The sequence below is a fragment of the Mustela nivalis genome (genome assembly GCF_964662115.1).
Source record: "Mustela nivalis genome assembly, chromosome: 16".
NCBI lineage: Eukaryota > Metazoa > Chordata > Mammalia > Carnivora > Mustelidae > Mustela > Mustela nivalis.
The window spans coordinates 65,547,026-65,574,700 of record NC_139035.1 but is presented as its reverse complement, the minus strand read 5'-3'; the positions used below and the strand labels follow the sequence as shown (position 1 = coordinate 65,574,700).

Here is a 27,675-nt window from a genome sequence, read left to right as displayed (position 1 = left end):
CACAAACCCCAACCCTCCCTGGGTGACAGGTCACTGCTCTTTCTGGAGATGGTCCTATGAAAGAGCAAAATCAAAGGATGGGGACCGGGACACTGGAAAGTTGAAGATGGCATCTCAGGAAGAGCGCCAGAGGAGACTTTGTTCAGGTCAAGACCATAGTGTGTGTTTCTTACTTACAAGGTCCACAGATGGGCAATTCAATGAAACCAAAGTAGGAATGAAAGCTCCTGATTTTGTTCCATTTTAAAATTTTTTATACTTTTGTTTAAGCAAAAGAGCAAACAATGATAGCACTTTGTTATTTGCAATGGCCTTTAAGACTAACAAAGTGCTATTTAAATTAAAATTGAAAAGTTTTCCTAGTTGAGATAATGCCAGAAACCACATGATAATTGGAAAAGCAGTAATTTTTAATGACTCTTTTGTCTCTGCATTTAGAAAATGACACTGGAGATATATATATATATATTTTTTTTCTATCCTAAAATGTTAAAGCAGCAAGCTTTCAAGCACCCGTGTGTACTAGACACTGAATGTCTGGTTATTGAAACGTTGTGAAGTCAAAGACAACCACATAATGTTAGTGACAGCTGAGGTCATAGCAGCGGCTAAGGAAGCCAAAAGAAAGTGATAATAAGGTACAATGAAGAAGCTGTAGGAAGGAGTCAAAGTGTACCTGTTACTTTGAATAATTTAAATTAAGTTTAAAGAAAGACGCATTAAAAGAAGAAAAAAACAGCAACTGCAAACAAAGCTTGGATGATTTTCAGATTAGAAGGTAGGACAAAAAATGACATGGTTCTTCAAAGTTTCCCAACACTCAAGCATGTGTGGAAGAATATGTAGTGGCAGTTATGTGTGCAAAGTTATATTTGGGAAAATATGAGACACAGAGTATGATTGCTTTAAGTTTGCAGATAATTAAGGGTCATTTAGGTTTGTTAACAGGGTTAAGATTTGTCCTATAAGAAGACAACTCTGAGGGCACAAAGGAGAATGCCTTAGAGTAGAACAAAATACAATCCAGCCAGTCTGTCGGTCATGCCCTTGGAATAGTCCAGACAAGAACTAACTTCATACAGAAAAGAAGAAATGATCCTAAAAGTATTGCAGATCAAAAATAGATTGAGGATGAGAAAAATCATGTGTTTAAAGATGTCTCAGGAATTTATGTGATGGGGAGGATTTTGGATCTGTTTACTGAGACACAGAAACCTTGTGAAGGAATAGATCTGGAGAAGGGTTGGAAGAGGACAAGAATGATCTTGATTAAAATACATATAATCTATCACTAGAAACAATAACTTACCAGAAACATTAGGGATATTATCTGAGCCTGCCTACTCAGCAATTCAGAGATGGATCCTGGGAAAGACGGTCTGGTGAGTCTCCAAGTCGAGTGTATCAAGGATAAGACATGAAACCCAATGGGCAACCAGCTAATGTGGAATCAAAACTAAATTCTTCCAGCCATGGGTTTTCCACAAGAGAAGTCAGGCTTACTGTCCTACAAGGGAGGGCAGAGGAATCATCAAACTGGTTCTAAGACAGAGGGAGTAGTTCTAAGCCAAATTAACCTTTCATGAATGACTGCATGGAAATGGGGCCAACGGTCAGTAAAGAAAAGGAGTTGTACTCTTCAGAAGCCAGTGGCACAAAGACAGATCAAGGATGTTTCCCTAGATGATGAATGTATTGAAAGCAGATAAGAGGCAGATCCTCAGACACTGGTGTTATAGCTTATGGAATATATGTATCAGCAATATGGATAAAACTATGATCATGGAAAATCATAATTAACATAAGGTTTCTTTTGAATCTTAGATTACCAAATAATTAAGTAGAGAGAACATAAGTCTGCAAGAGTGGAGTGGGGGGGGGGATGAAAGGACTGGTTTTATGTAAAAAAATATTGTGCCTTCAACGTGAACACTAATCCCAGACTCACTGATAAAATCACTTGCAGAGAAACAGCACTGTGGATACATATTAATTTAGGAAAATTTTTGGTTAATCTATAATGCTTTTTTTCTCTTTATTTCCCATTCACACCAGACTGGTGCTGGCTATCTTATGAAGGATAAGTCTCTCTGATTCCTCCATCCCAGGGGTCCCTGGACCTGATCACAATGGCTTTGTGCCGCAGCATCTTCTCCATGGCCAATTCTTCCCAGGTCACTGAGTTCCTACTGCTGGGTTTCTCTAGCTTTGGTGACTTGCAGCCTGTTCTCTTTGTGCTTTTTCTCTGCCTCTATTTGATCATCCTGAGTGGAAACTTCACCATCATCTCTGTCATCCACCTGGACCGCAGCCTTCACACACCCATGTACTTTTTTCTCTGTGTCCTTTCAACCTCTGAAGTCTTCTACACAATTGTTATCCTGCCCAAGATGCTTATCAACCTGCTCTCTGTCCTCAGGACACTCTCCTTCATGGGCTGTGCCACACAGATGTTCTTTTTCCTCGGCTTTGCTATCACCAATTGCCTGCTTCTGGGAGTTATGGGTTATGACCGCTACACTGCCATCTGCCAGCCTTTGCGCTACCCCATTCTCATGAACTGGAGGGTGTGTGGACAGCTGGCAGCAAGCTGTATTGTTAGTGGCTTCCTAATATCTCTGGTGGTAACAACTTTGGTCTTCAACCTCCCTTTCTGTGGCCCCAACAAAGTCAACCACTACTTTTGTGACATCTCACCAGTTATCCGTCTTGCCTGTGCTGAAACCTACATCCATGAGCTGGTCATCTTCATCTGCGGAGTCTTGGTGCTTCTTGTACCCTTGATCTTCATCTGTATTTCTTATGGCTTCATTGTCCGTACCATCCTGAAGATCCCATCTGCTGAGGGCAAACGGAAAGCCTTTTCCACCTGTGCCTCCCATCTTATTGTGGTCATTGTCCACTACGGATGTGCTTCCTCTGTCTATCTTCGGCCCTCAGCCAAATATTCATCAGGCAAAGACAGGCTGGTGACAGTGACCTATACTATCATTACCCCACTGTTGAATCCTATGGTATACAGCCTTAGGAACAAAGATGTACAGCTGGCTATTCGGAAAATGATTGGGAAGACTGGGGTTTCTCTTAAGATTTGATAGAATGTTTTCATTGGTGCACATACATTTCGGCCAACTGTGTCCCTACATGTTTAGTCCATAACAGTTTCTGGTAATATCTGTCCATGTAAGTATGTGGCCTCAGACAAGTTGTTTGATATTTCAAGGTCTATACCTTCTCTTCTTAAAGCAGGCATGGTAATACGTTCCTCTCAAGGTTCTTGTAAAGATCCAAGGAGATAGCACAGCGTCAGACCCTAGAGATTAGCCCTCCTCCTCATGACTTATAGTTCTCAAAAGTCTCTTAAAAACCTTTATCTCTTGCTCTTTCTTTGGCTTGTTTGTCCCAAAGCTCTGATGGTTCTCTTTGTTTAAGGTTATGTCCACCTTAAAAGGAGGTGCTTGAGTCTGAAGCTGGCTTAGACGTTGGGGCATGACATGATGGGGAAATCATTTACTGCACTAGGAATTAGAAGGTTTCACCCCAACACTGGTTAAGCCATGATGTTAAGAAAGTCACAACTGTTCTCTGAATCTAAATTTCAAAATATGGAAAATAAAGATAGTATAATTTTCCTTTTCTAATTCCCAGGGATTTTATTTGTATCTAATGAATAAGATGAAAGAAAGCACGTGTAAAATGTACAGCGGCACAGAGTGGAAGCTCATATTAACAAAGGTTTGGGGCATCTTGGCAAGGATCTTTTCTTCTTTCATTTCTCTGAAAATGGTATTTCTAGGTGCTTTTTCTGACAACCCCTCTGAACCACTTGCTATACAACATAGAAGATACGCTACATAAATGAGTGGAAAAAATAAGGAGGAGAGGTCTCCATGGCATTCCACATTAAATTCGTTAAGGAGAGGGAGCTACCCAATGACTCTGATGGCCATCTTGTCCCACATGTCCCCTGTACAGAAGGTCGTTCCACAGTACCTCCCAGGGAACCCATCCTGTGCTGACCTGGTACTTGTGGTTTTCCCCTTGTTGCAGTGGACACTTGCCTTTCTACAATTTTCACGTTTTCTGTCTTTCATGTCATATACTGACTCCAATCTTGACTCACATATCTTTGAGGTGATTATGACAATTAGGACTTTACCCATTACCTACAGGACCTGAATTTCAGACACTCTGTCTTCTGGTGTACGGTCATCTGAACATACCACAGCATATCAATATTCTCTTTGAAGCCTCATGACTCAAACTGAAGTTCATGTTTCACATGTGACTCCTTTTCCAGGTGAAATGTAACTGCACTCGCTTGTTAAATTTATTTAGATTTTCAAATTCAAGTGTATAATCATCAATAATGCTCTCAAATTTTAAAGTGATTACCTCTCTTTCTATTTTTATCTCCCATTTTTCAGGTTTTGGATTGAGGCTTTTTATATTATTTTCACTCTTAGTCGTTAAATAATTAAGACACTTAAAGCACTAAATATCTTTGTAAGCACAGCATGGGCCATTTCCATTAATTCATTCTGTCCTTTTTTATTTCCTTCCTAACATGTTTGCAATTGTCACTTATTGCCCAAATATTTTTTAGGAACAGATATTTATTTATGATAGATATTTCCTTGCTAATATTTAAATAACTTCTGTTATTTATTTATTGTGTGTGTGTGTGTGTGTGTGTGTTAGTGACAGAATGTGACTGGTACAAGTTCTGTTTTTAGAATTCATGCATTTTAATGTTTTCCCAAATTTTTCCCTATGAAATATTTTTATTTAGATTAAAATAATATCATAGTATGGATATCTTCTGGATTTTGTAATTAAGCCATCTTACTATGAGAGATCATGATCTGTTTTGTGTGTACATATCATTGTTTCATTGTGCTCATTTCAAGTACTTCACAATTATATTTCTAGGAATAACGACTTGTGAATTTTGTTATTAAATCTATCTTTTAAAGTTAAGTAAACTTTTGGGGATTCCACAGATGCATTTTATTCTGAAACCCACTAACATAGTAAACACAAAAGCTCTCATCAAGAAGCAACTAGGAGAGGATAAGACACAGGAAGGATAGAAAAAATTATAAAGGGAAAAGAAAAATGATTCTAAGCAGAAGGGACAAAGCTGAAAAGTGGGAAACCTGTACAAGGTGGGAAACCCACCGGAAACAAACGGGTCCCAGGACAGAACTGCATCTGCACATCCTCCTCACACTCGAGCCTGCCCAGTGTGGTGGAAATGAGCAAGATTGGTTAGTGTCTCAGGGAGGAGCCCAGCTTCTCAATCGGTACTGCTCAGATCACCTGCAGGAAGGACCGATTTCTTTCCTTTTCTTTTCTATTCTTTGCCCATTTCCCCACAAGCCAATACTTTGGTAAAAGACAATAAAAATGCTAAGTGAAATAAGTCAGTCAGAGAAAGACAAATACCATATGATCTCACTCATATGTGGAAGTTAAGAAAGAAAACAGGCGAACGTGAGAAGGGGGGAAAGAGAAAGAGGAGAGGGGAAACAAGCCATCAGAGACTGCCAAGGATGGAGAACAACCTGAGGGTTGGCAGAGGGGAGGGGAGACAGGGTGGGCTAGATTGGGGGAGAGGCATGAAGGACGGCACCTGCTGTGATGATCACTAGGGGTTGTGCCCAAATGATGAGTCGCTGGGTTCTACTTCAGAAACCAATATTGCACTGTATGTTCACTGCCTAAAATTTAAATTAAAATATAAATAAAGAAAGTATTAGAGAAACAGAAGGAAGAAATATCTGACATCCTGTTCTCTGTGCAAAAGGTGTGTGTGCGCTGATGGGATGTCTCAGTAATGTTACGTTCTATAACATCCCCTCACTGCTTTGCATCTCATCACAAGCTGGTAAGACAGACATCAGAGACCAGCCCACAGACTGTCGTGTGATAGGGTTGTTTTCCATTTGTTCCATGTGGGGTGAGCCTGGGGGTTTCCTTTCCAGAGCAGGTGGGTCAGCAGGAGCTGTACTTGAAGCAGGGGTGAGTGTGCGTGTGAGTGTGCCCACAGCACACTGGCCTCTCCCTTCTGGACCTTCTGGACCTCGGGCTCCAGAAGGGAAACAGGACCATCTCTTTCTGCCAGAGGTGACTGGAAATTAGGAGTCACCTCAACAAAATGAACAACTTTGCTCTGCCTGACTCTCCTCCTACAGAGAGCCCACCAGTCCTAGGAACATCCATGGAGAGAGCTTCTAGCAAGCTTTTCAGTCCCAGAGTCCAGAATATATTTGAACATCCAAGGCTTGCCAGGCATTTAAAGAAGGCTTGAACGTGAAACATGGAGGTCAAGATATAAGAACAAAATATTTTCAGAGGAAATATAAAAATGGAGAGAACAGAAAATATTATTGCTAATACCTCCATATAAAACATATTTCATTCATGAAAAACCAGTGTATCATGTTCACTTTTTATGGAAGCAGAAGTCACTGATAGAAAAATGTAAAAATCATGATCTGCACAGCAACGAACTTTCAGGGAGTCAACCTAAATAGCTCACACCTGGAATGTCACTAACATCTCATCACTCTCTCTTCTTTCTCCAACAGAAACAACCCTTGTGTCTTCTCATGGCATGCCTCACTGCTTGGCTCGCTTCAGGCTTTATAAGGACAGAAATCTAGAGGATGCATTCTCCAGAATCATCTTCATCCTTTTTCTAGTTCTTCCTCTTTCATATCTGCTTTATCCATTGATGGCCTTGTCCACCATGTTTATTTAGGCATATGCTCTCCCAAGTTTAGACTTCATTTATGAAGTGGTTTTTGGTTCATTTCGAGCTGCTTTCTGATCTATCCTTTTGGTTTCTAAGACGTCCCTTCCTCTAATCACTCACAACTTTTAAATTCTGATCTTTGCTAGTGTTTTGCACATTCTATGACTTCTTTAATTCTATTCAGCTTATTCTGAAATATTGAGTAGGAGTTTCCATCTGTTTTATGGATGAATCTACCAGGGTCTTTCCAGGTGAGCTCTCCAGGAAGCTCACTCTGAAAGGATGTGGCATGTAGGATGTTTATTAGTAAATGCATGGGATTCACAGTTACCCTGGGCAGAGAAGATGGTCATGCTGAAGGGAATCCCAGGGGCAGCATCAGCTGCCCTGGGGGTGAGCTCCATAGTACAATGACCATTCAGAGGGGCCCTGCCTTGGGCCAAGATGGCCAGAACTTTATGAACTTACATCAGTCAATGTTTGGGTGTGGGTAGCTGTGGGAAAGAGAGTTACTTATGGTAAGGTGCTCACATAGCCATGGAGCCTCTCCACCCATAGTATGGCCCCCACGGGGCATTAAACCTTTATGTGGAGGAACATATGCTTATCACTGTCACTACACAGGCACACCATTAATTCCAACAGGGGTGTTGTTCTTCTGGGTTTTCCCTTGTCATAACTTTGTGGGTGATCTGAGTGTGATCATTTCTGAGTTCATCTGGGTGAGACTGGTTTATCCGCAGAGGGGAGACTGGGCCACACCACTACACTGCTAACCTTGTAGTTGGAGCTCCTCTTGAGTGGTCACCAGAAATTATCCAGCCATTTCCAGAGACCATAAGCTTCCTGGTTTTGATGTTCTCAGGTCGGCGAATTGGTTTTTAGGTTCTTGCCACTGAGAGTTATTTTTTCTTCTTGTTCTCATGTCTTTTCTACTGTGTGCTCCTTCTCAGTTTTTAATACCATATTTTGAGTTTCTTGAGTATATTTTGTTGATTCAATTCTTAAAAACGTGGTCATGGAGATTTTAACTTCCCTTTTGCATTCACTTTCCCCCTTAACTTATTTTTTTTTTTTTTTTTACTTATTTTTAAATTGAGAAGCGATTTGCATAAATGAAAGTCAAGTATTTTAAGTGTAAGTTATTAGTGAGTTTTTGCAAATACATTCACCTACTTACCCATCACAGCAATCACAAAATAAAACAGTTCTATCACCCTAAATCTTACTCTGTGCCACTTTCCAGCTGCTTCCTGCCTTGAGACAACACAGTATTGATTTCTCTCTTTTCTGGATTTATTAATATATAATGGCATATAGCATTGTGTGAGATAACAGTGTGCGACCTAACAATGATACACACGTGTATATTGTGAAGTAATCATCACAGTCAGATCAGCTAACAACTTCAACTCCTCACAAATTACCTTTTGTGTGTATGTGGTGAGAACATTTAAGATCTACTCTCTTGGCCACTTTCAAGTATATAACACAACAGTGTTGTTAACTAAGGTTGTCATGCTTTACCTTAGACCCCAGAACTTACTCATCTTACCACTACAACTATGTGCCCTTTGACCAACATCTCCCAACCCCCCTACCCTCCCCCTTGGAAACCACCATTCTACTCTCTGAGGCTGATTTCGGCTCTCTGAGATTCCATATATAAGTGAGGTCATACATACCTATCTTTCCCTGTCTGACGTGTTTTCTTGAGCATAATGACCTCAAGTTCTATCCACGTTGCTGCAAATCACAGGATTTCCTTCTTTTTTATTGTTGAAAATAAAATCATGGCACTCTATTCTTTCATTGCTGCATCGACTTCCCTTGTATGAATATGTAAAAATATACTTACCCATTTATCTGTTGATAGACATTTGGGTTGTTGATTCTAATTGGCTATTATGAATAAACCTGCCTTGAACATATTTTGTAAAGTTCTTTTGTGGACAATTGCTGTTATACCTCTCTCTTATGTCTGGGTATTTAATTTTATAAGATGCTGCCCAGTGTTTTTCAAAGCAGTTGTGCCACATGATACTCCCACTGGTTGCCTCATATTCTCTTCAACTTTCAGTACTGCCAGGTGTTTTGTTTCGTTTTTGTTTTCGTTTTTGTTTCCTAAATATATTAGTCATTCTAGTGGGGTAAGTAGCATCTCATTTAGTTTTACTTTGTATTATCCTGATATCAATTGTGTTGAATGCTTTTTTCGTTTTCTTATTGATCATTCATATGTCTTTTTAGAAAATTGTTCTAGTCTTTTGCCCATTTTAATAAGACTGCTTTTTAATTGTTGAATTCTAGGACATGTTTATAAATACTGGATTAAAGTCATTTGTAAGATACATTGTGAATATTCCCTCCAAGTCTGTAGCTTGCATTTCTGTTTTCTCAATGGTGTGAGCTTAAGTTTACTTATAAATGCATGGTTTTATGTTTAGTGCTTCTCAGGTCTTGTCTAAGAAACATTTTCCTAAGCCAAGGTGAAAGAAACCTCACACATTTGTTTCTAGCTGCTTTCCAGCTTTAGCTTTAATATGTAGTGTTGGGTTCATTTAAGTTTCATCCCTGAACCGAAGATATCAAGACACAATTTATATATAATAGTAGACACCCAGTTTAAGTGTGTGACCCACTGTGTTTTGACAAATATGTGTACCCATGTACTTACCACAATGATATAAAACATTTCCATCACACTGAAATTGTTCCACATGCCCCCTCCCAATCAGTTCCCTAGACCACCACTGCGTTTGACAATACTCTAATTCCATATGAATAGACTCACCTAGTATGTACTTTTTGCTTTTTGGCCCCTTCCATTAAGCATATTTTTGAAATTTATTCACGATGTGTGTGACTTTGGAGTTCATTCTTTTTGTTGCATTGTGTAAATACACTGCAGTGTGTCTAGGCAGGCACCCACTGATGGGCGTGTAGCTCTTTCTCGGTTTTCAGCTCTTAGGTACAGAGCTGCACAAACACTTGTGAGCACACATTTCCATAATGCATGGGGTTTTCCATTCTTTATTAAGCAAATACCTAGATGTGTAATTGTGGAGTCATGTAGTAAATATACGTTAACTTTCTAAGAGATTGTCCAACAATTAGGCTAAGCAGTTTGACATCTGACACTCTTCACAGCAATGTTTGCAATTTATTTATCAGTTCTTGTCATCTTCAACACAACCTATCAGTCTTAAATTCATCCATCACGAAGATGTGTGAGGGGATCCAACTGTGGCTGAACTGGAATTTCTTTCTGAATATTTTTTGGTGTGTCCGTTGTCTATTTCTGTATTTTCTTTAGTTGAATATTTCCAACATCTTTTATTTATTTCCCAATTGGAAGGCAATGGTCTTTCAAATTTTTTGGATTGGATTATTTGTCCTTCTATTGGATTGTAGGTCTTTGTATTTATTACATATATATATTTTTTTTTGGTCACATGTATATTATCAAAATATCTCCACCATGGTGTGATTTACTTTTAATTTTCTGTCAGTGTCTTTGAAGAACAGAGTTTTCTCTCATTTCAATAAAGCTTAATTTATTGATTTTGAATTTTATAGCTCACACATTTTGAGTCATATTTAAGAAATGTTTGCAAAACCCGACCTCACTAAGAGTTTATCTAATGTGATTTATTTTTAAAGATTTTATTTATTTATTTGACAGACAGAGATCTCAAGTGGGCAGAGAGGCAAGTTGAGAGAGAAGAGGAAGCAGGCTTCCTGCTGAGCAGAGAGCCCGATGCCAGGCAGAGAGTTAGATCCCAGGACCCTAGGATCATGACCTGAGCCAAAGGCAGAGGCTTTAACCCATTGAGCCACCCAGGCACCCCCCAATGTGATTTTTAAGAAATTTTATAATATTAGCCCTTCCAGACAGGGTAATGATTCATTTCCAGTTAAATTTTTGTATGGTGAAAGAAGATAGCAAGATCTTTTTCTCCACCCAAGTGCATCATTGTTGGAAAAATCATTGAACTATATTCCTGGGCAGGCTTGTAGAAAATTAATTGCTACGCTCATGTGGATCTATTTATGGACACCCTACTTTGATCTATTTGTCCACATTTATACTAATTCCAAACTGTCTTTTCAGAGGTAGCTTTGGAATCAGTGCAATTCCCTCTGGATTCCTTCCTGTAGGTTTCTCAGGGAAGCCATCTGTAGGAGCAGATACACCTCAGAACTTGCTGGGAAGCAACCCTCTGAGGCACTGGAGATGCCATCCATGGGAAGTGCATCAGTATGGAAATTTGGAGGAGAATTGCCAATGGGGACAGTGTAGCCACTGGTTGTTCCTTGCACTGAGGCCCGCAGGTGGAGGAGAGTATAGATGAACCAGGAACAGGGGTCCCTTTCTAGCTCTGTTGTCCCTTCAGAATCTTCTATTGGCAAAGCTTTCTGTCATATCAGCTGGCAAGGGAGAAGTATTTCAGTATCACAAGAAAAACAATTATAAGAAGGTTTGGAACTGAAATAAAATTCCATGTATAGTTTTTACAATCTACTTAGGGTTAATGTTATGACTATACTTAAAAAGTAGAAGGCTTGGAATTGCATAGATCCATTTACCCCACTATCATTTATGCTAAAGTACATTACATCTCTGTGCATTAAAAATCCATAGGTCCTCTGCCCCACCCCTATCAATAAAAAAGAAAGAAATTGAAAAAAGGGGCACCTGGGTGGCTCAGTTGGTTAACAGGCAACTCCTGGTTTTGACTCAGGTCATGATCTCAGGGCCATGAGATCAAGCCATGTTAGGCTCTGTGCTGGGCATGGAGTCTGCTTGAGATTCTCTTTCTCTCAAATTAATTAATTAATTAATTAATACCCCATAGGAAAATGTAGTATATATATATTTTTTGCTTTATTCAATGTATTCTATTTTTAACTTTTTGAGGAACCTCCATACTGTTTTCCAAAGTGGCTGTCTTATGACCCAGCAAAGGCACTACTGGGTATTTATACCAAAGATATGGATGTAGTGAAAAGAAGGGTCACATGCACCCCAGAGTTTATAGCAGCAATTTCCACAATAGCCAAATTGTGGAGGAAGCTGAGATGCCCTTCAACAGATGAATGAATAAAGAAGCTGTGGTCCATATATACACTGGAATATTGCTCAGCCATCAGAAAGGATGAATCTCCACCATTTGCATTGATATGGACGGGATTGGAGGGAATTATGCTAAGTGAAATAAGTCAAGCAGAGAAAGACAATTATCATATATTTCACTTATTTGTGGAACATAAGGAATAACATGGAGGACATTAGGAAAAGAAAGGGAAAAATGAAGGGGGGGGGAATCAGAGAGGGAGATGAACCATAAGAGAATATGTTCTCTGGTTTCAGGGGGATGGGGAATGGGGGTGGGTGGCTTAGCCAGGAAGGAGATGGGTATTAAGGAGGACGGACACGTGTTGCAATGAGCACTGGGTGTTATATGCAAACAATGAATCATTGAACACTACATCAGAAACTAATGAAGTACTGTATGGTGACTAACATAACATAATTTTAAAAGTGGGGGAAAAAAGTAAGTATTCTAAAAAAATTAAGAAGAAAAATATTTTTTTATGTTTACTCAATATTTATAATTTTAATGCTCCTTTCATCTTGATGATAGCTTTTTTAATATATGTATTTGTTCATATGATCATGAAAGTAAACATGAGGTTTTTGGAGGATGAGTCATTTTTTATTACTTACAGCATGATTGATTAGGTTCCTAATGACCTAATTCTTCTGGGTTATTTGATGAGAGACAAATGTCACCATATACGCATGGAGATCTGTACTGCATATGAACAACCTTGAAATTAGTAATCTGGGAGCTTATATAGGAGAGAAATAGTTACCCTCCACTCCTGAGAGAGGGGGGGGGAAATGCGCTCTCTTGTTATTTGCAGTTCTTTCAAGATAAACACCCAGTTCCAAGGTCCTATGTTTCCTCCCCTTTGAATGGAAGCACATACTAATGAGAAAGTCAATCTGCCACTAATTATTTAACATATTTTATGTTTCAAGCCTTGTCCTTCAAGCTAGGTTACATGATTATTTACTCAGAAAGCCCTCATTGTGAAGGAAAATGAAAACATGTACTTTCTGACACCTAACTACTTGACATCCCATCTGTTATAATTTTTCTTTAGCTTGAAAACCTTCCTCCAGTATTTAAGGTAGTTCAAGTCAATTAAGACAAACTTTCTTAGTTTCCTGTTACAAAACATATCTTTTTTTTTTTTTTTACCTTAAATCATAAGGAGTATTTTCAGTAGAAATAGAATCCCAATTCAGTAGTTTTATTAATTTATTTTCTTTTCTCATTTTTAGGTTTCTGTTCACTGCTTTCTGGTACTGATTTTTTTTTCTTTTTCTTTTTTCCTTTCTTTCTTTCTTTTTTTTTCTTTTTTGGTCTGCTTTCAAGATCTTTAATTCAATAAGCCAATATATAGTGCATTATTAGTTTCAGATGTAGAGTTCAGTAGTTCATCAATCGAACATAACACCCATTGCTCATCACATCAAGTTCTCTCTTGAATGCCAGTCACCCAGTTACCCCATCCCCCACCCAACTCCCCTCCAGCAACCTTAGTTTCTTTTCTATGGTTAAGAGCCTCTAATGGTTTGTCTTCCTCTCTGATTTCTTTCCATCTAGTTTTATCTTCCTTCCCCTATGATCCTCTGTGCTATTATATTCCACATATGAGTGAAACCATATGTTAATTGTCTTTCTTTGATTAACTTATTTCATTCAGGTTTCAGTTCCAGCTACACCTTTTTTGATGGCTGAGTAATATTCCATTATATATAGTATAAATAAATATTTTATATGTACACATATATCCATATATATATTTATCCATTCATCTGTCAATGGACCTCTACAATTTGACTATTGTGGATATTGCTGTGGTAAACATTGGGGTGCAGTTGCTTGTTTGGATCTCTCCATTTGTATCTTTGGGGTAAATACCTAATAGTGCAATTGCTGTCATAGGATAGCCCTTTTTTTAACTTCATGAGGAACCACCATACTGATTTCCAGAGTGGCTATACCAGCTTGCATTCCTACCAACACCTACCAAATTCATGTCTTGAAGAACATGACAGCAATAGACAACAAAAAAGAAATGAAAGGGATGCCTGGGTGGCTCAGTTGGTTGAGCAGCTACCTTGGGCTCAGGTCATGATTCCAGCATCCTGGGATCGAGTCCCACATCGGGCTCCTTGCTCGGCAGGGAGCCTGCTTCTCCCTCTGCCTCCTCCTGCCTCTCTGTCTGCCTGTGCTCACTCGCTCTCTCTCCTTCTGTCTCTGACAAATAAATAAATAAAATCTTATAAAAAAAAAAAAGAAATGAAAGGCATCCTAATAGGCAAAGAAGAAGTCAAACTCTCAGTTTTTACAGATAACATCATACTTTATGTGGAAAACCCAAAAAACTACTCCCCAAATTGCTAGATCTCATACAGGAATTCAGCAACATGGTAGGATATAAAATCAATGCAAAGAAATCAGTTGCATTTCTATATACTATACACTAACAAGGAGGCAGATGAAAGAGAAATTAAGGAATCAATTCCATTTTCAATTGCACCAAAAACCACAAGATATCTAGGAATAAACCTAACCAAAGATGTAAAGGATCTGTACTGTGAAAACTGTAGAACACTCATGAAAGAAATTGAAGAGGACACAATGAAATGCAAAAACAGTCCATGCTCATGGATTGGAAGAACAAATATTGTTAAAACGCCTAAGCTACCTAGAGCAATCTACACATTCAATGCAATCCCTATCAAAATATAATTAACATTTTTCACAAGATGTTCTTTTTATTTTTTCTTCTTCAGTTTGGCTGTGAGGCATCAAGGTATGGATTTCTTCTTATTTATCCTGCTTGACGTATGCTGGGATTCTTGAATTTGCAAATTCATGTCTTGAAGAACATTCATGAAGTTTCTGGCCATTATTTTTTCCAATAATGTTTCTGCCTTATTTTTTAGTTCATTCCTGTCTAGAGCTCTGATTACACATGTGTCCAACTGATCAGTGTGTGGTTCCTCATGTGCTTAAGGTTCTGTTCATTGGTTTTCATCATTTTCCTGTCTCATTCACACTGAATCATTTCTATCACTCTGTCTTCATGTTCACAGCTTCCTTCCTCTGTTACCTCCATTCTGTTGCCTATCTCATCCATTGAAGTTTTATGGTTTGTTTGTTTGTTTTTCCAGATAATGTATTTCCCATTCTTTTTTTTTTTTTTTTTCTCTTTCTGTAGCTTCTATTTCTCATCTGAGACTTGTTATATGTTCACTCACTGCAAACACATTCTACTTTTTATCTTTGGACACAGTTGTCATAGCTGTTTTAAAATCTTGGCCTACTAATTTCAACACTGAATTACATCTCATTAGTTCTAAACTGACTGCCTGCTTTCCTGAGAATGGCCATATTCTTCTGGTTCGGTTTACATAAAATAATTTTGGATTTAAAGTGTGGCTTGGTAAATATTTTGTTGTAAAGACTCTGTTATAATAATTTGACAATTGTTGGTGTTTTTAGTTTTAGTAGGCAAGTAACTTGATTGGACTAAAACTGAAAATTTGTTCTCTTGTGTAGTGGTTCAAATGTCTGTTTAAGTCTGTCATACTCTGGGCTGCTTTGAGTCTTGCCCACACAGATGTGCTTCGGGGATCAGCAGACATTTGGACAGAACATATGTGTAGAATGAATCTCTCTCTCTGGCCTTCCCATTTCCAGGATTCTATCCTTACCTCTCAGCATTCTGATTACCTTTTTGAGTTTTAATCTTTTTACAAACAATGCTGACTCTGGCCTTCATTAAAACCAAAAGCTATGTCAAAGAGAAGCTTATCCCTGTGTACTTACCTTCTTCCTGGTGTTGACTACATGCTAGATCTGCCTGCTATAATCCCATCTTAAGCACCTTCATGGAGTTGTGCTTTGTGGGGTTTTTCTCCCAGATTTTGTAGTAGGTACCTTCAGGAGGGTTGATCCAGTAGACACTCACTCCGTGAGACCAGAAGCAGAATTTCTACTTCCCTTTACTTTTATAAAAGTTTTAACCCCATGATTTAAATAGAATATTTTTATTTAATATTTTCCCTAATTCACTACTTAATCATTGATTCACTTGAAAATTAATGCAAGAAACAGGAAATTATGTAAGTTTTCTTCAAAGAAAACTTAATTCAAGTAACTATAAATTATTGGAAAGTTTGAAAGGATCAAGAAACTGTCACTGGAATTATTGATTAAAGAACACAGGACAATAGCTGAAATCTCTAACCGAGGAAATGCTGCTGCTGTCAAAATTTTACTGCTTTCTCTCAATACAACACTTAGGAGAAGAAACTAAGTCTAATTCTTCCAAAATACTCAAATTCTTACTATTTTGTTTCTCTGTACAAGCAATATTTAAAAAAAAAAAAAAGATGACTTTAGTTTTGCTTCCCATTTTCAATACCAAGAAGGAAACTGCAGGTAGAGGGTGAAACTGAAAGAAAGAAGAGAGGAGAACTAGAGAAACAGATTGAGCTCTGATGATATGGTCCAATGACATCATGGTCTCATGACTTCATGGTCCAATGACATCATAGTCTGTGACTCACACTTTGCCAGCAGCTAATCTCTTGATGTGCTGATGTATGTTCAGAGAAAGGGGCAATGGATTCCTCTTCCTTTTTATGTACTGAATCCAGTATAAGTAGGAATTTTATCACTTTTTGCAGTACAATAAGAAATAATTTATCTAGGAATCATTTCATGTTTCGGTTGAGATACAAACCCTACTCCCTCCATTCCTCAGTATAGGGTTGGGTAAAAAGGTTTGTGAAGTCAACCGCTCAGTGTTCCACCTTCTATTCTATCTAGGAGGAATTTTGATTAAATTCCATATATAGCTGTGTAGACTGACAGCTGTAGCCTTTTGAATTGTATCACTAAGAATGAAGTTTTAAGACTTTCATCTACATTTTTATCCTGTTATTCAGACAAAGCCAGCTTGTGGAGAAAGAAATCTAGCACAAAGAATGAACCTAGGTAGAGTAAAAGAGAGAAAGAGGAAAAAACTTATTCAATAAACACCCATTCACTCAACAAATAGTTATTGAATATCTGTTATGCATCGGGCAATATCCTAGAGATGGGGTTTATACATTTAGCAAAACAGAGAGGAAGATCCCCATGGAGTGGAAAACAGATATGTAGAGGAAAAAAGAATCCTAACTGTACATAAAGTTGTGAGACATGTTAGAGAGAAGTAAATCATGGATGAGGACACTTCTCAGAGGTTAACCTCCTCTGAGTCAAGACTCAGCATAATGATGTAATACAAGTTCTTGAATTGAGCCGTATCTGGTCAGATTTGACCTGGACTTCCCAGTCGTTTAAGCTAAAAGTCCCTTTCTTATGCTAATTTGCACCATACTTCTTTCACTTGAAAACCAAAGGTGCTAACATAACACAGTCGTCTTTTACAATGTAACTTTAACCAGTAGAATATCTATGTATCTTATATAGGTAGGTTATACAGATGCATCAGGTAGATAGACACATGAAAAACAGATGATAGATGATGATGATAGATAGATAGAGAGATGATAGATAGATAGATAGATAGATAGATAATAGATAATTATAAGGATTTGGCTCAAGCAAGTATAGAGGCTGACAAGCCTCAAGATATTCAGCTGGCAGATTGGAAATCCAAGAAAACCAGTGGTGTAATTCCAGTGCAAGACTGAACTCCTGAGAACCAGTGGTGTAAGTTGAAGTCCATGTGCAGATGCTAGGGCAGGAGAACACAGATGCCCTAGCTCCAAGACAAACCTGTCCTACTCGGCCTTTTTGTTCTATTCAGATCCACATAGAGGCGTGCAATCTGCTTTTCTCAGTCTATTAATTCAAATATTAATCTCATCCAGAAAACCCTCACAGACACACCCAGAATTATATACAACCAAATACCTGGGCACCACATGGCCCAGTCAAGTTTATATGAAAAGAAAAATAACCATTATATCTTGTTAGTTTTTATACTAAACAGTAGTCTTAAAGTTTAAGTATCCTCTAACAGCTATTTTCATTATATCAAATATAGAACTTTCTTTTTCAAGTCAAAATTGTTTATATGTTATGTATTAAAAATTTTTGTTTTCATTTTTCTTCTCAGAGGTTCAATATTTTTAAAAGATTTTAAATTGTTCCTTTGATATATACTACCTTCTTTTTCTTCACCTAATATATCTTTCTTTTACTTTAATGCAAGGCAATATTGTTTATTTTTTCTTCTCTCTCTCCCTCTCTGGGGCAGAGAGAGGAGCAATGGAAATGAACATTCCTGAAAGCTTTCATTCATCTGATAGAATCCTAAAAATGTGTAAATATAGAAATTAGAATTCGTTTTCTATAGCAGTTGCTAGAAAATATAACTAGAACCTATGGTTCATGTGTTCGCATTGTCCATACGTGGGAGTGGTGCCTGATTACAATGTTTCCTGGGCAAGTCAGCCACTCACAGTGTGGACCTGCCATTTGGGGGGCCACACGTAGTATTTACAAACAAAACTTTACCAAGGTGAAGGGTCTCAATTTCAGTTTTGTTTACATACGTTTCTCTGAATGTGGAATTAAGGACATCCAGGGCTATTTCTTCACTTGCATGCATTAGCTACATTGAAATCTTTGAGATGGAATTAGGTTTCATCTAAGTTTACTGGAAGCCTGAGTTTAACAAAAGATAATGGTTATTTTTAACTTCCTAGAAAGCAGTGCCTGAGAAGGAAATAAGAGGCAGGCCCTAAATCTGTAACTGTGTCAAAATGTGATTCCAGAAATGTGACTAAGGGCAGTGTTTTTCAGATTTCTTCTTGCTCAGAAACCTTAGGGATCTTTGAATGGGTGCTGGGCAGCAGCGAGGCTGAGGACAGGTCAGCAGCGCCCTGGGTGGAAATGTTAATTCAGGAAGATGCACTGAGGAGACCAGATGTCCCAGAAACCCCAGAATTCATGGCTTTTTGGAAGGACTCACGTGCACATATGACAATTGCTGGAAGCAGCAGTAGCTGTTGTCAGATCTCTGCTGGTCACCTCTGAAAGTGATATAATGGCAAATAAAAAGACCCAGAGTCAGGATGAGCTCATCTGGGAGTTTCTTCTGCTCTGCTGGTGTCTGCTAGGGATTGCAAGTAGGAACATTTCTGCCTGGAGCCCCTCCAGGACCTGCAGCAAACAGCACTGTGGGGGTAGAACTTGCTGACAAGTGCCTTCAGTCTTCTCTCACATCCTCGTGTGAGTCACTCATGATTCATGAGGGAAGGTACAGACGGTGGGATTTTTGTATTCTCTCGCTGAAGAGGAAGCACAACAATTTCCAGGGAACTTGCAGTTCTGGAAATTGTGTTGGCTGAATCCAGCAATAGAGGAGTGTGACTTTTACTCTCCTTTCCAGTGCAGGATAGGGAAGGGAGGCACACAAATGCAGAATGAGCACTTCATTGATTTTTCTCCAGTGCCACATTTTTCGTCTATCTTGGGTCAGGCTCTCTGAGAATTGCTGGGATGAATGAGGATCACTGAAGGGCCCCAGGGCCACGCCCTGGAGGGTGCTACTCACAGGTTTTAGTCCTAATCCCTTCTCTTGGGGCAGACATTGATTGGAGATTTGTCATCTCTAGGAAGCTAGCGAAAAGCAGAGAGTCAGGTCTGTGACCTGCATGCAAACTCTCCACCCTTCCCGTCAGCCCTCAAATCTGCTCTTTGCTGCTGCTTGTCCAGGTTTCAGTTCTGCCAGCTAAGACCTCACACTTTTCCCCTTCCCTCATAGCAGGCTCCCACGCCCTCTCCTCTGTGCAAAATTTGTGGGGTTCAGATGAACCTAGACTAACAGGGGGACTCTGTTTCTTCTTTTGCATGATAGAACAAGACTTGATTTGTCCTGCAGGAGTCCAAGCAAAGAAAGGGCTTCTTCCTCACATGAAAGACCTTGGAAGAAAGAGCCCCGTGTCACCCTACATTATGGGTTCTGACATTCATGTTTCTTTCCTTAATCTGCAACAGATTTCAGCTCCTACTGAGCTACCAAGCAACGTGGGACTAATTGCCAAATAATTGCCAACGCCAGTCTTTCTCCTGTTCCCTTTCTATCCAGTTTGACCGGGGAGATTTGAGGTCCATGGTGTTTCCTGCATCCTCCTCATTGAAAGCCCTGGAACTGCGCCAAATATAATCCTCCAACAATGGCTCCCTGGAGATTTGGGAAGTATAAATATAAACCAGCATGTTGGCACCAGAGCTAATAAGAGACCAGAGAAAAGTTTCCAATGATGCGTTAGGGGATGTTGCTCAGAATTCTCAGCAGAGGAGGTAGGAATACACAGTTTTGGGCATTGGAGTGTCAGTCATGGAGAGGAATAGAATATATCCATTTCAGGATAGAAAGGGTTGTAGTAAAACTAATGTTTTAGTCTCCTCTGGTTAGAATCTCTGGGTGTCACGGAATTCTAATAGCCATGTGCTAAGGGCACAAAGAGAAGTAGGCCCTGTTGGGTTATTTTATCTGGAAAACTAAGTGAAGTCCACTGATAGACAAGTGCCAGTCACGAATGATAATTTGGGGAATGTGCTTATAATCCCATACGCGTTAGTCTCGTTAGTGATGGTTACAAAGAGCATGTGACGACAGCAAGGCACACATGTGCACGGCAGCTTAAAAACATGGAGGATTGTACAGGGTTTGGGGAAGATAAAATAAAATAGGACATCACCAACTGAGCTGTAGAGGCCCCGAGAAGGCTTCAAACCAGTTCCACAAACTGTATTTCCCAGAGCTCATGGCATGGACCCCTCCTCTCTCCACCATCCCTGAGAGCCTGGCTCCTCTGGGTAATTGAGTCCCCTGGATAATTGAAAAAGAAAGGGTAAATACGTATGACTCCTTGTCAAGAGTGAGTTTCCACATTTAGTTCGTTCAACCTCCACTGTTGACTGTCACATGAAACTATTCCCTGGTGACAGTGGTGTACCAGTAAAGTGTAACAGGGGACAAAAGGGTAAAAAGACTGTCTAACTGAGATGTTTTCCCCTTGCAGACCTTCCGCTGGCTTTAGACCTCACTACCAAATACTGTGTGGACAACAAATCCACAGCATAAGCCTCAGGGATGGAAGCTGAGGAGGTAAATGAATACATTGCTCAGGGAAGATCCTGGTGCTCTGCTATTGTAAGCCATCAAGAGAGGCAGAGAGGACTGTGAAGAACCAGAGTCATAGTTAGAAAAATAGAACCAATATCCTGCTTCCAGCCTTCTCTTAAAAGCAAGGGAACCTACAGCGAAAGCACTCAGAGCTGGCGTGGATGAAAGTCTGTATGTCAAAGGTGTGGGGTCAGTAGTCAGTTGGTCTCTTGAACTGAGCCACCTTAGCTAAGGAATTTCATTGTGCAATCTACATGGTGTTTTTATTGTCTGCAATTATTTGGTTGTTTGGGATGTTCATTTATTACTTTATTAAACTCAAACTTGATTTTAATTGAGTTGAGGGGGAAGGATCTGCCCATCCTTTAGTGGGGAAAAATTGCAGGGGCTAGATCCCTCAAGATAAGTTGTGTCTAACACAGCAGTGAGCTCTGTTGGAAATCCAGGAAAAAGGTGCAGAGATATAACAGCTCATGCTCAGGAAAGGTCTGATGCATTGGACAGATTTCTGTCCTAGGTTTAAAACTACAATTATAGCAGAAATCTAAATCAGGTTTCTCTTCCTGGCAGAGTGGTATGCAGGTGGTAAAAACCAATGGCCAACCTGACCCTGAGAACCTGAGCTCCTTCCAGAGCCACTTCAGGGCACTAAGGCTCCTTCCAACTCCCCTTTCTTCAGTGGGTCAAACAGGTTGTGGGATTGGATCAAAAGGTAAACTGACATCAGCACATTATTATTATCATCACTGAAAATATGCAAAAATAAGAGTCGGGTCTGATGTCGGTTTTGTGATTTTGTAAAAATAAAATTATAGGGCCAAAAAGAAAATCTTAGGTGGAAATACACTTCAAGCACATCCAAAAGAAAACATCAGAAGAGCTAGCCACCAGTTCCTGAAGATTAAACAGCATCGGTAGCAGACGCTGACATCTAACAGTCTGCAGTGTGCATTTGCTGTGCTAATCCCCTAACTTCCATAAGGAACTGGGAAGAGAGGTGCTCTTAGCGTCTTTATGCTACAGATGGGAACACGGAGGCACAGGAGGCTACACAGATGAAAAACGGCAGAGCTGGGTTGTCACATGGGAACTCTTCAGATATTTACATCCCTAATTGCTATTTGAGATAGGCAGTGTGAAAGATTTACTTTGACCTAAGCATTGTAAGAAAGTCAGAAATGTCGTGGAAACAGGTGTACTCTGAGTTTTGAAACAGCTCCATAAACTGACACGATGCACAGGACATTTCTTGCCAGCATCTGCCTTTCCCCTTCTATTTGTTGTTCCTCCATCATAGTGGGATATGCTACCTTCATCTTTCAGGGTAAGTAAACAGTCTATTCCTTCATTCCTGTTCTTTGTAGGTCAATCTTGAGGACCGAGTCAACCAAGCTAACTTCTCCTCGGTCACAGAGTTTGTGTTGCTGGGGTTCTCCAACCTTGGAGAAATCCAGCTCATCCTCTTTGCTGTGTTTCTGTGCCTGTATCTGATTATTCTGAGTGGGAACCTCACCATTGTCTCAGTCATACGCCTGGATCGCAGCCTCCATGTACCTATGTACTTCTTCCTGGGAATCCTCTCCATCTCTGAGACATGCTACACCTTCGTCATCCTGCCCAAGATGCTCCTAAATCTGTTGTCTCTGCTCAGAACAATCTCATTCATTAACTGTGCCATTCAGATGTTTTTCTTCCTTGGTTTTGCTGTCACTAATTGCATGTTGCTGGGGGTCATGGGCTATGACCGGTATGCTGCTATCTGCCATCCACTTCGGTACCCTATCCTAATGCGCTGGCAGGTATGTGGACAGCTGGCAGCCACCTGTGCTGTGATTGGCTTTTTGTTCTCACTGACAGGCTCATTCTTAGTCTTTGAACTCCCTTTTTGTGGTCCCAATAAAATCAACCACTACTTCTGTGACATTTCACCAGTTATCCAGCTTGCCTGTACAGAAACCTACATCAATGAGCTGGTCATCTTCGCTGGTGGAGTTCTAGCACTCATGGTCCCCCTGACTTTCATATGCATCTCTTACGGTTTCATTGTCCGTACCATCCTGAAGATCCCATCCACTGCGGGCAAGCGGAAAGCCTTCTCCACCTGCGCCTCCCACCTCACTGTGGTCATTGTCCACTATGGCTGTGCCTCCTCTGTCTACCTTCGACCCTCAACCAAGTTCTCATCTAACAAAGATAGGCTTGTGACAGTGACCTACACAGTTGTGACTCCATTGTTGAACCCAATGGTGTATAGCCTCAGGAACAAAGATGTCCAGATGGCCATAAGAAAAGTGATTGCCAGAGGAAGGTTTTATCCTAAAGCTCTGTGATGAGAGTACTTGGCATCTATGAAACCCTCCTTTCGGAGGATGTAACAATAATGATACAGCTGATGATACTGTCACCTTTAATTTACATAGCATGGGATAGCCTCACAGTGCAAGCTTCCCCAGGATATTATTTTGATAAGCATTGTGGAGTGCAGCTGTGAAATTGAGTTGATTGTTAATCAGATACAAGTCTCAAATGCCTTTAAACTTGCACAAGTAAGTATTTTGATTTCCCAGAACTGGAAACAGGCGTCCTTGGATGCGCAGACCAAGTTCATTCCATTTCAGGAAGGGCAACACGTTGTGAAAGGTCATTCCGTCTAGAAGGTTCAACCATCACAAGTTCTCAGTGATTTAGAAAAATCTTCGTAGGGTTTTTCACAAAAACCATGGGTAAAATGGAATACATCTAACTGAAAATTATTACTATAATCAGGAGCCATCCACACTGGAAAGGATCCAAAGCTATCACTTCCAATCACTCTCTCATCACGGAGTCCCACCTGTAGAAGCCCAGCCTCTGACTGAAGGCTAACTAGGGGACCAGACAATATTAAACGCCCCGAAGTGTTATCAAGTCCCACCTTTGTTTCTCTTCCTCCTTTTGGTCCTAGTTTTTACCTCTGGATGTGCATATCTTCTATCTACTATTTCACTTATGTGGTGACAACTGAAACATTTTATTTTTTTTTTTTTTTAAAGATTTTATTTATTTATTTGTCAGAGAGAGAGCGAGCGAGAGCGAGCATAGGCAGACAGAGTGGAAGGCAGAGTCAGAGGGAGAAGCAGGCTCCCTGCGGAGCAAGGAGCCCGATGTGGGACTCGATCCCAGGACGCTGGGATCATGACCTGAGCCGAAGGCAGCTGCTTAACCAACTGAGCCACCCAGGCGTCCCACAACTGAAACATTTTAACAGGATGATGCACTGTCCTGTCTCAGCTGACGACTCCTTTGACCTTCATGACAACTCAGAGCCCACAGACCCCTCAAAATCCTGGTCATCCATCTCTTCATTATTTTCAAGAAATTTCCCATTTTGTTAAGAGTATTGTTCAAATGGGTCACCAGGAAATGGGGACAATATTCCAGGTGACAGGATAGTCATCTGCCTTGTGCTGGAAGTCAATTTTATGTTAATACACCTTAGGGTTTTGTGTTTTGTTTTCTCTCCCATTTCCTGTTAATTCTGTCACAGGCGTGCTCTTCCCTAACTCCTGCGTCCCTTAGGCTACAGGATTTTATGTTGTAAATCCCCAGTCCTATCTTTACGAAGCCTATTTTGGTTAGTTTAGTTTAGTTGTGTTATTCTCTAAGGCAATCTCATATCTGGTATTTTGCCCCTTAAATCTCTGCCTTTAGCTTGTGCCTAGAATATCCAGCTCTTTTCATACTTTACTTATAACTTCGAGGCTACTGGTCATCTCTCATATAACTGCATTCTGTTCCTTCCAGAGCTTGAGGCTACACGGTACATGTATTGTACAGAAACACAATTAACAGTGGCTGCACGGAAGCCCATATTGATTATGGTCAGTGGCAAGGAGCCCTGCACTAGATACACATGCCTGCCAAGCCCTCGTTCTGAGGGTGCTCGTGCTCAGAGGCTTTGCACCCTCATCTTGGGTGCTCCACAAAACAGAGTCACTTTCTCTGTCTCCAGAAGGTTCCATTTAGGGGCACTTACACTTTGACTTCAGCTCCACGTCACTTCTCCAGCAACTGTGAGTTCTAAAAAGAAATAGTTCCTCCCTTTCACAAACTCCACTCTGGGAAGGGATGTCAGATTGGTGGGCAAGACGACGAGATGCTCTGTGGCACGGTAGGGACTCCCTGGGGGCTCCGGCAGTCTTCCAGTAGTCTGATGACGGAAGCAGGAGCCTGAGGGAAACTGGGCATGGCTTTCTGAAGTACCATCAGAAAATCTTTTGAGGGGCTTGAAAAGTCCCCTCCATTGTCACAGAGACCGGTGCCACAGTCCTGCTCCCTGTCCAGTCCCCACGTCCCCACCTCATACCCCTTGCAAGGCACGGTGGTGGCAACCATGCACCGTAACAATTATGCTATTTGTAACCCCTCTTAAAGCTCAAGTTCTACGCTTTATTACTGAGGGCTTCCCTTCTTTCTTCCTTCTTACAAAACCCCACTGTGATGAGGGTAAGTGGGCAGAAAAGGTGCAGAGCGTAAGGTTTCCGGATCCAGAGATGATCCTGAGAAGGCGGCCTCACCCCTGCAAGACTCTCCTTGCTCATCACACCACTTTTCCTGACTCTCCAGTCAGAACCTCTAGCCAGCCCACCTGCCTACTGTCCTCCGTTTCACTTGTCCTTCTTAAATGTTTGTTTATGTAAGAAAAGAAGAGAGAAGTGTTGTATGGCAAGACCTCAACCTTAAACACCCAGAGATCTAATTTTTCCACCATTCCCTTTGAAGTGAATGCGGCTGGAGAAAATTCTGTAATAAATCTGCTTATTACAATAAGCTGACAATCAACATCTAAAATGTACATTTTTATATATATATATATATATATTTTTTTTTTTTTTTTCCTGAAAAATATCAACCTATTCTTTGCTGAAGCTGCCGCACATAGGCTCCCTTCTACCTAAAACATTAACTCACGGGTCCCTCGCACAGCCCTCTCCGTCAGTCCTTCCAAACACAGTGCCACTCCAGGACCCGCATCATTCGTTAGGGGAAAACGCCAAGGAGTGGACTGAAATGCCCTGTTCCTCTTGTCTCGGACTTTGCAAATGTACCTGCCCCACAATCATTCCTGTATCTTCTTCCATCCCTGCTGTAGCCCAAGCGTCCCCTTCAGTGTTCTCGGTTACACTTCCTTCTCCGTGCCCGCGTTCGGTCCTCCCCCTGCCGACTGATGCCCTGAACCCTAAGCCAGCCGGCCTCCCCCATCCTGGACGGCAGGCTTGACACTGGGGCGCAGACACGGAGCAGGCGTGTGTCCGGGTGTTTTCAGACTGCGGGTTTACGCCAGATCACACACGCCCTCCCGGAGCGGGTGTGCGAGAAGCCGCAGCCCAGCTCGAAGGAACCAGGCAACCGACGCCAGAGGTCGACCCACGGCCCCTTGATCGTGACCTTTTCAGGCAGAAGCGCGGAGGCAGGACCCTGGGAAAGGAGGAGGGAGCGACCGGCTGATGCCGGGGCGACCACGGAGTGCACCAGCTCCAAAGGCCGGCCCTGACTTGCTCCTTCCGCACACATTGACCCAGCACCTGCCCTGCAGGGAGATGCGGCGGCGAAGGGACTCGGGTCCGGTTTCCAGCTCCCTGCCCGCGCTCCCTCCCGCAGGGTCCTCCGCGGAGGCACTCGTGGTCCCAGCTCATGACCTAAGGATGCTCAGAGCGACGGACTCCACGTTGAAGTGATGCTCCCCTCCCTTCCTACACTTTTAAAAATATTTTATTTACTCATTTGAGAGAGAGAGAGACAGAGCCCAAGCCCGGGGCAGGTGCAGAGGCCGAGGGAGGAGCAGGCTCCCCGCTGAGCAGGGAGCCGGATGCGGGGCTCGATCCCAGACCCTGGGGTCATCACCTGAGCTGAAGGCAGACGCTTAATGGACTGAGCCACTCAGGCCTCCTTTTCTACACATTTTTAAATTAAAAAAAAAAAATTATATATATATATATGTATATACACACACACACACACACATACATATATATATATATACCAACATCCTCAAATTTTATTTATAGTAAGCACTGGGTGAGGTGCATAAACAATGAACTTGGAACACTGAAAAAATAAAATAAAATCTTAAAAAATCATTTCTGGGTCGCCTGGGTGGCTCAGTGGGTTAAAGCCTCTGCCTTCAGCTCAGGTCATGATCCCAGGGTCCTGGGATCAAGCCCCGCATCGGGCTCTCTGCTCAGCAGGGAGCCTGCTTCCCCCTCTGCCTGCCTCTCAGCCTACTTGTGATCTCTGTCTAATAGATAAATAAAATCTTAAAAAAAAATTTAAAAAATAATAAAAAATAAAAAATAATTGCCCAGAGAAAATAAAATAAAAATGTATATACCAATGTCCTCAAATTTTATTATTTATTTATAATATTAAATAATATATTTATAATGTGTTATTTATATTTAAATACAACTGTTAATCATATAAATGTATTAATAATTAATATTTATTGCATTAAATAATATATAACATGTTATATTATGCATGGTATATGTGTATATATAATGTATGTATATCACACATGTAATATATATTATGTATAATAATAAAGGTGTAAAATATGTTATATATGTATATTATACATATATTATTTAATAATAAATATGTGTTATGTTTATTATGTATTTACATTATATTTA

At 40.6% G+C, this 27,675-nt stretch overlaps 2 protein-coding genes across 2 annotated transcripts; both read left to right on the top strand.

Moving 5' to 3' along the window:
• Positions 1-2,156: 2,156 nt before the first annotated feature.
• On the top strand, positions 2,157-3,095 carry LOC309849981 (olfactory receptor 10R2-like; the record flags this gene model as incomplete). The annotated part of the gene is made up of 1 exon (XM_082703068.1): positions 2,157-3,095. One exon carries the CDS (start codon positions 2,157-2,159, stop codon positions 3,093-3,095), a length of 939 nt encoding a protein of 312 aa, XP_082559194.1.
• Positions 3,096-3,933: 838 nt separating this feature from the next.
• On the top strand, positions 3,934-23,331 carry LOC309849980 (olfactory receptor 10R2-like; the record flags this gene model as incomplete). Its single annotated transcript, XM_082703067.1, has 2 exons — positions 3,934-4,023; positions 22,366-23,331. The coding sequence occupies 2 exons, from the start codon at positions 3,934-3,936 to the stop codon at positions 23,329-23,331; spliced, it is 1,056 nt and encodes a 351-aa protein (XP_082559193.1).
• Between the last annotated feature and the right edge of the window lie 4,344 nt (positions 23,332-27,675).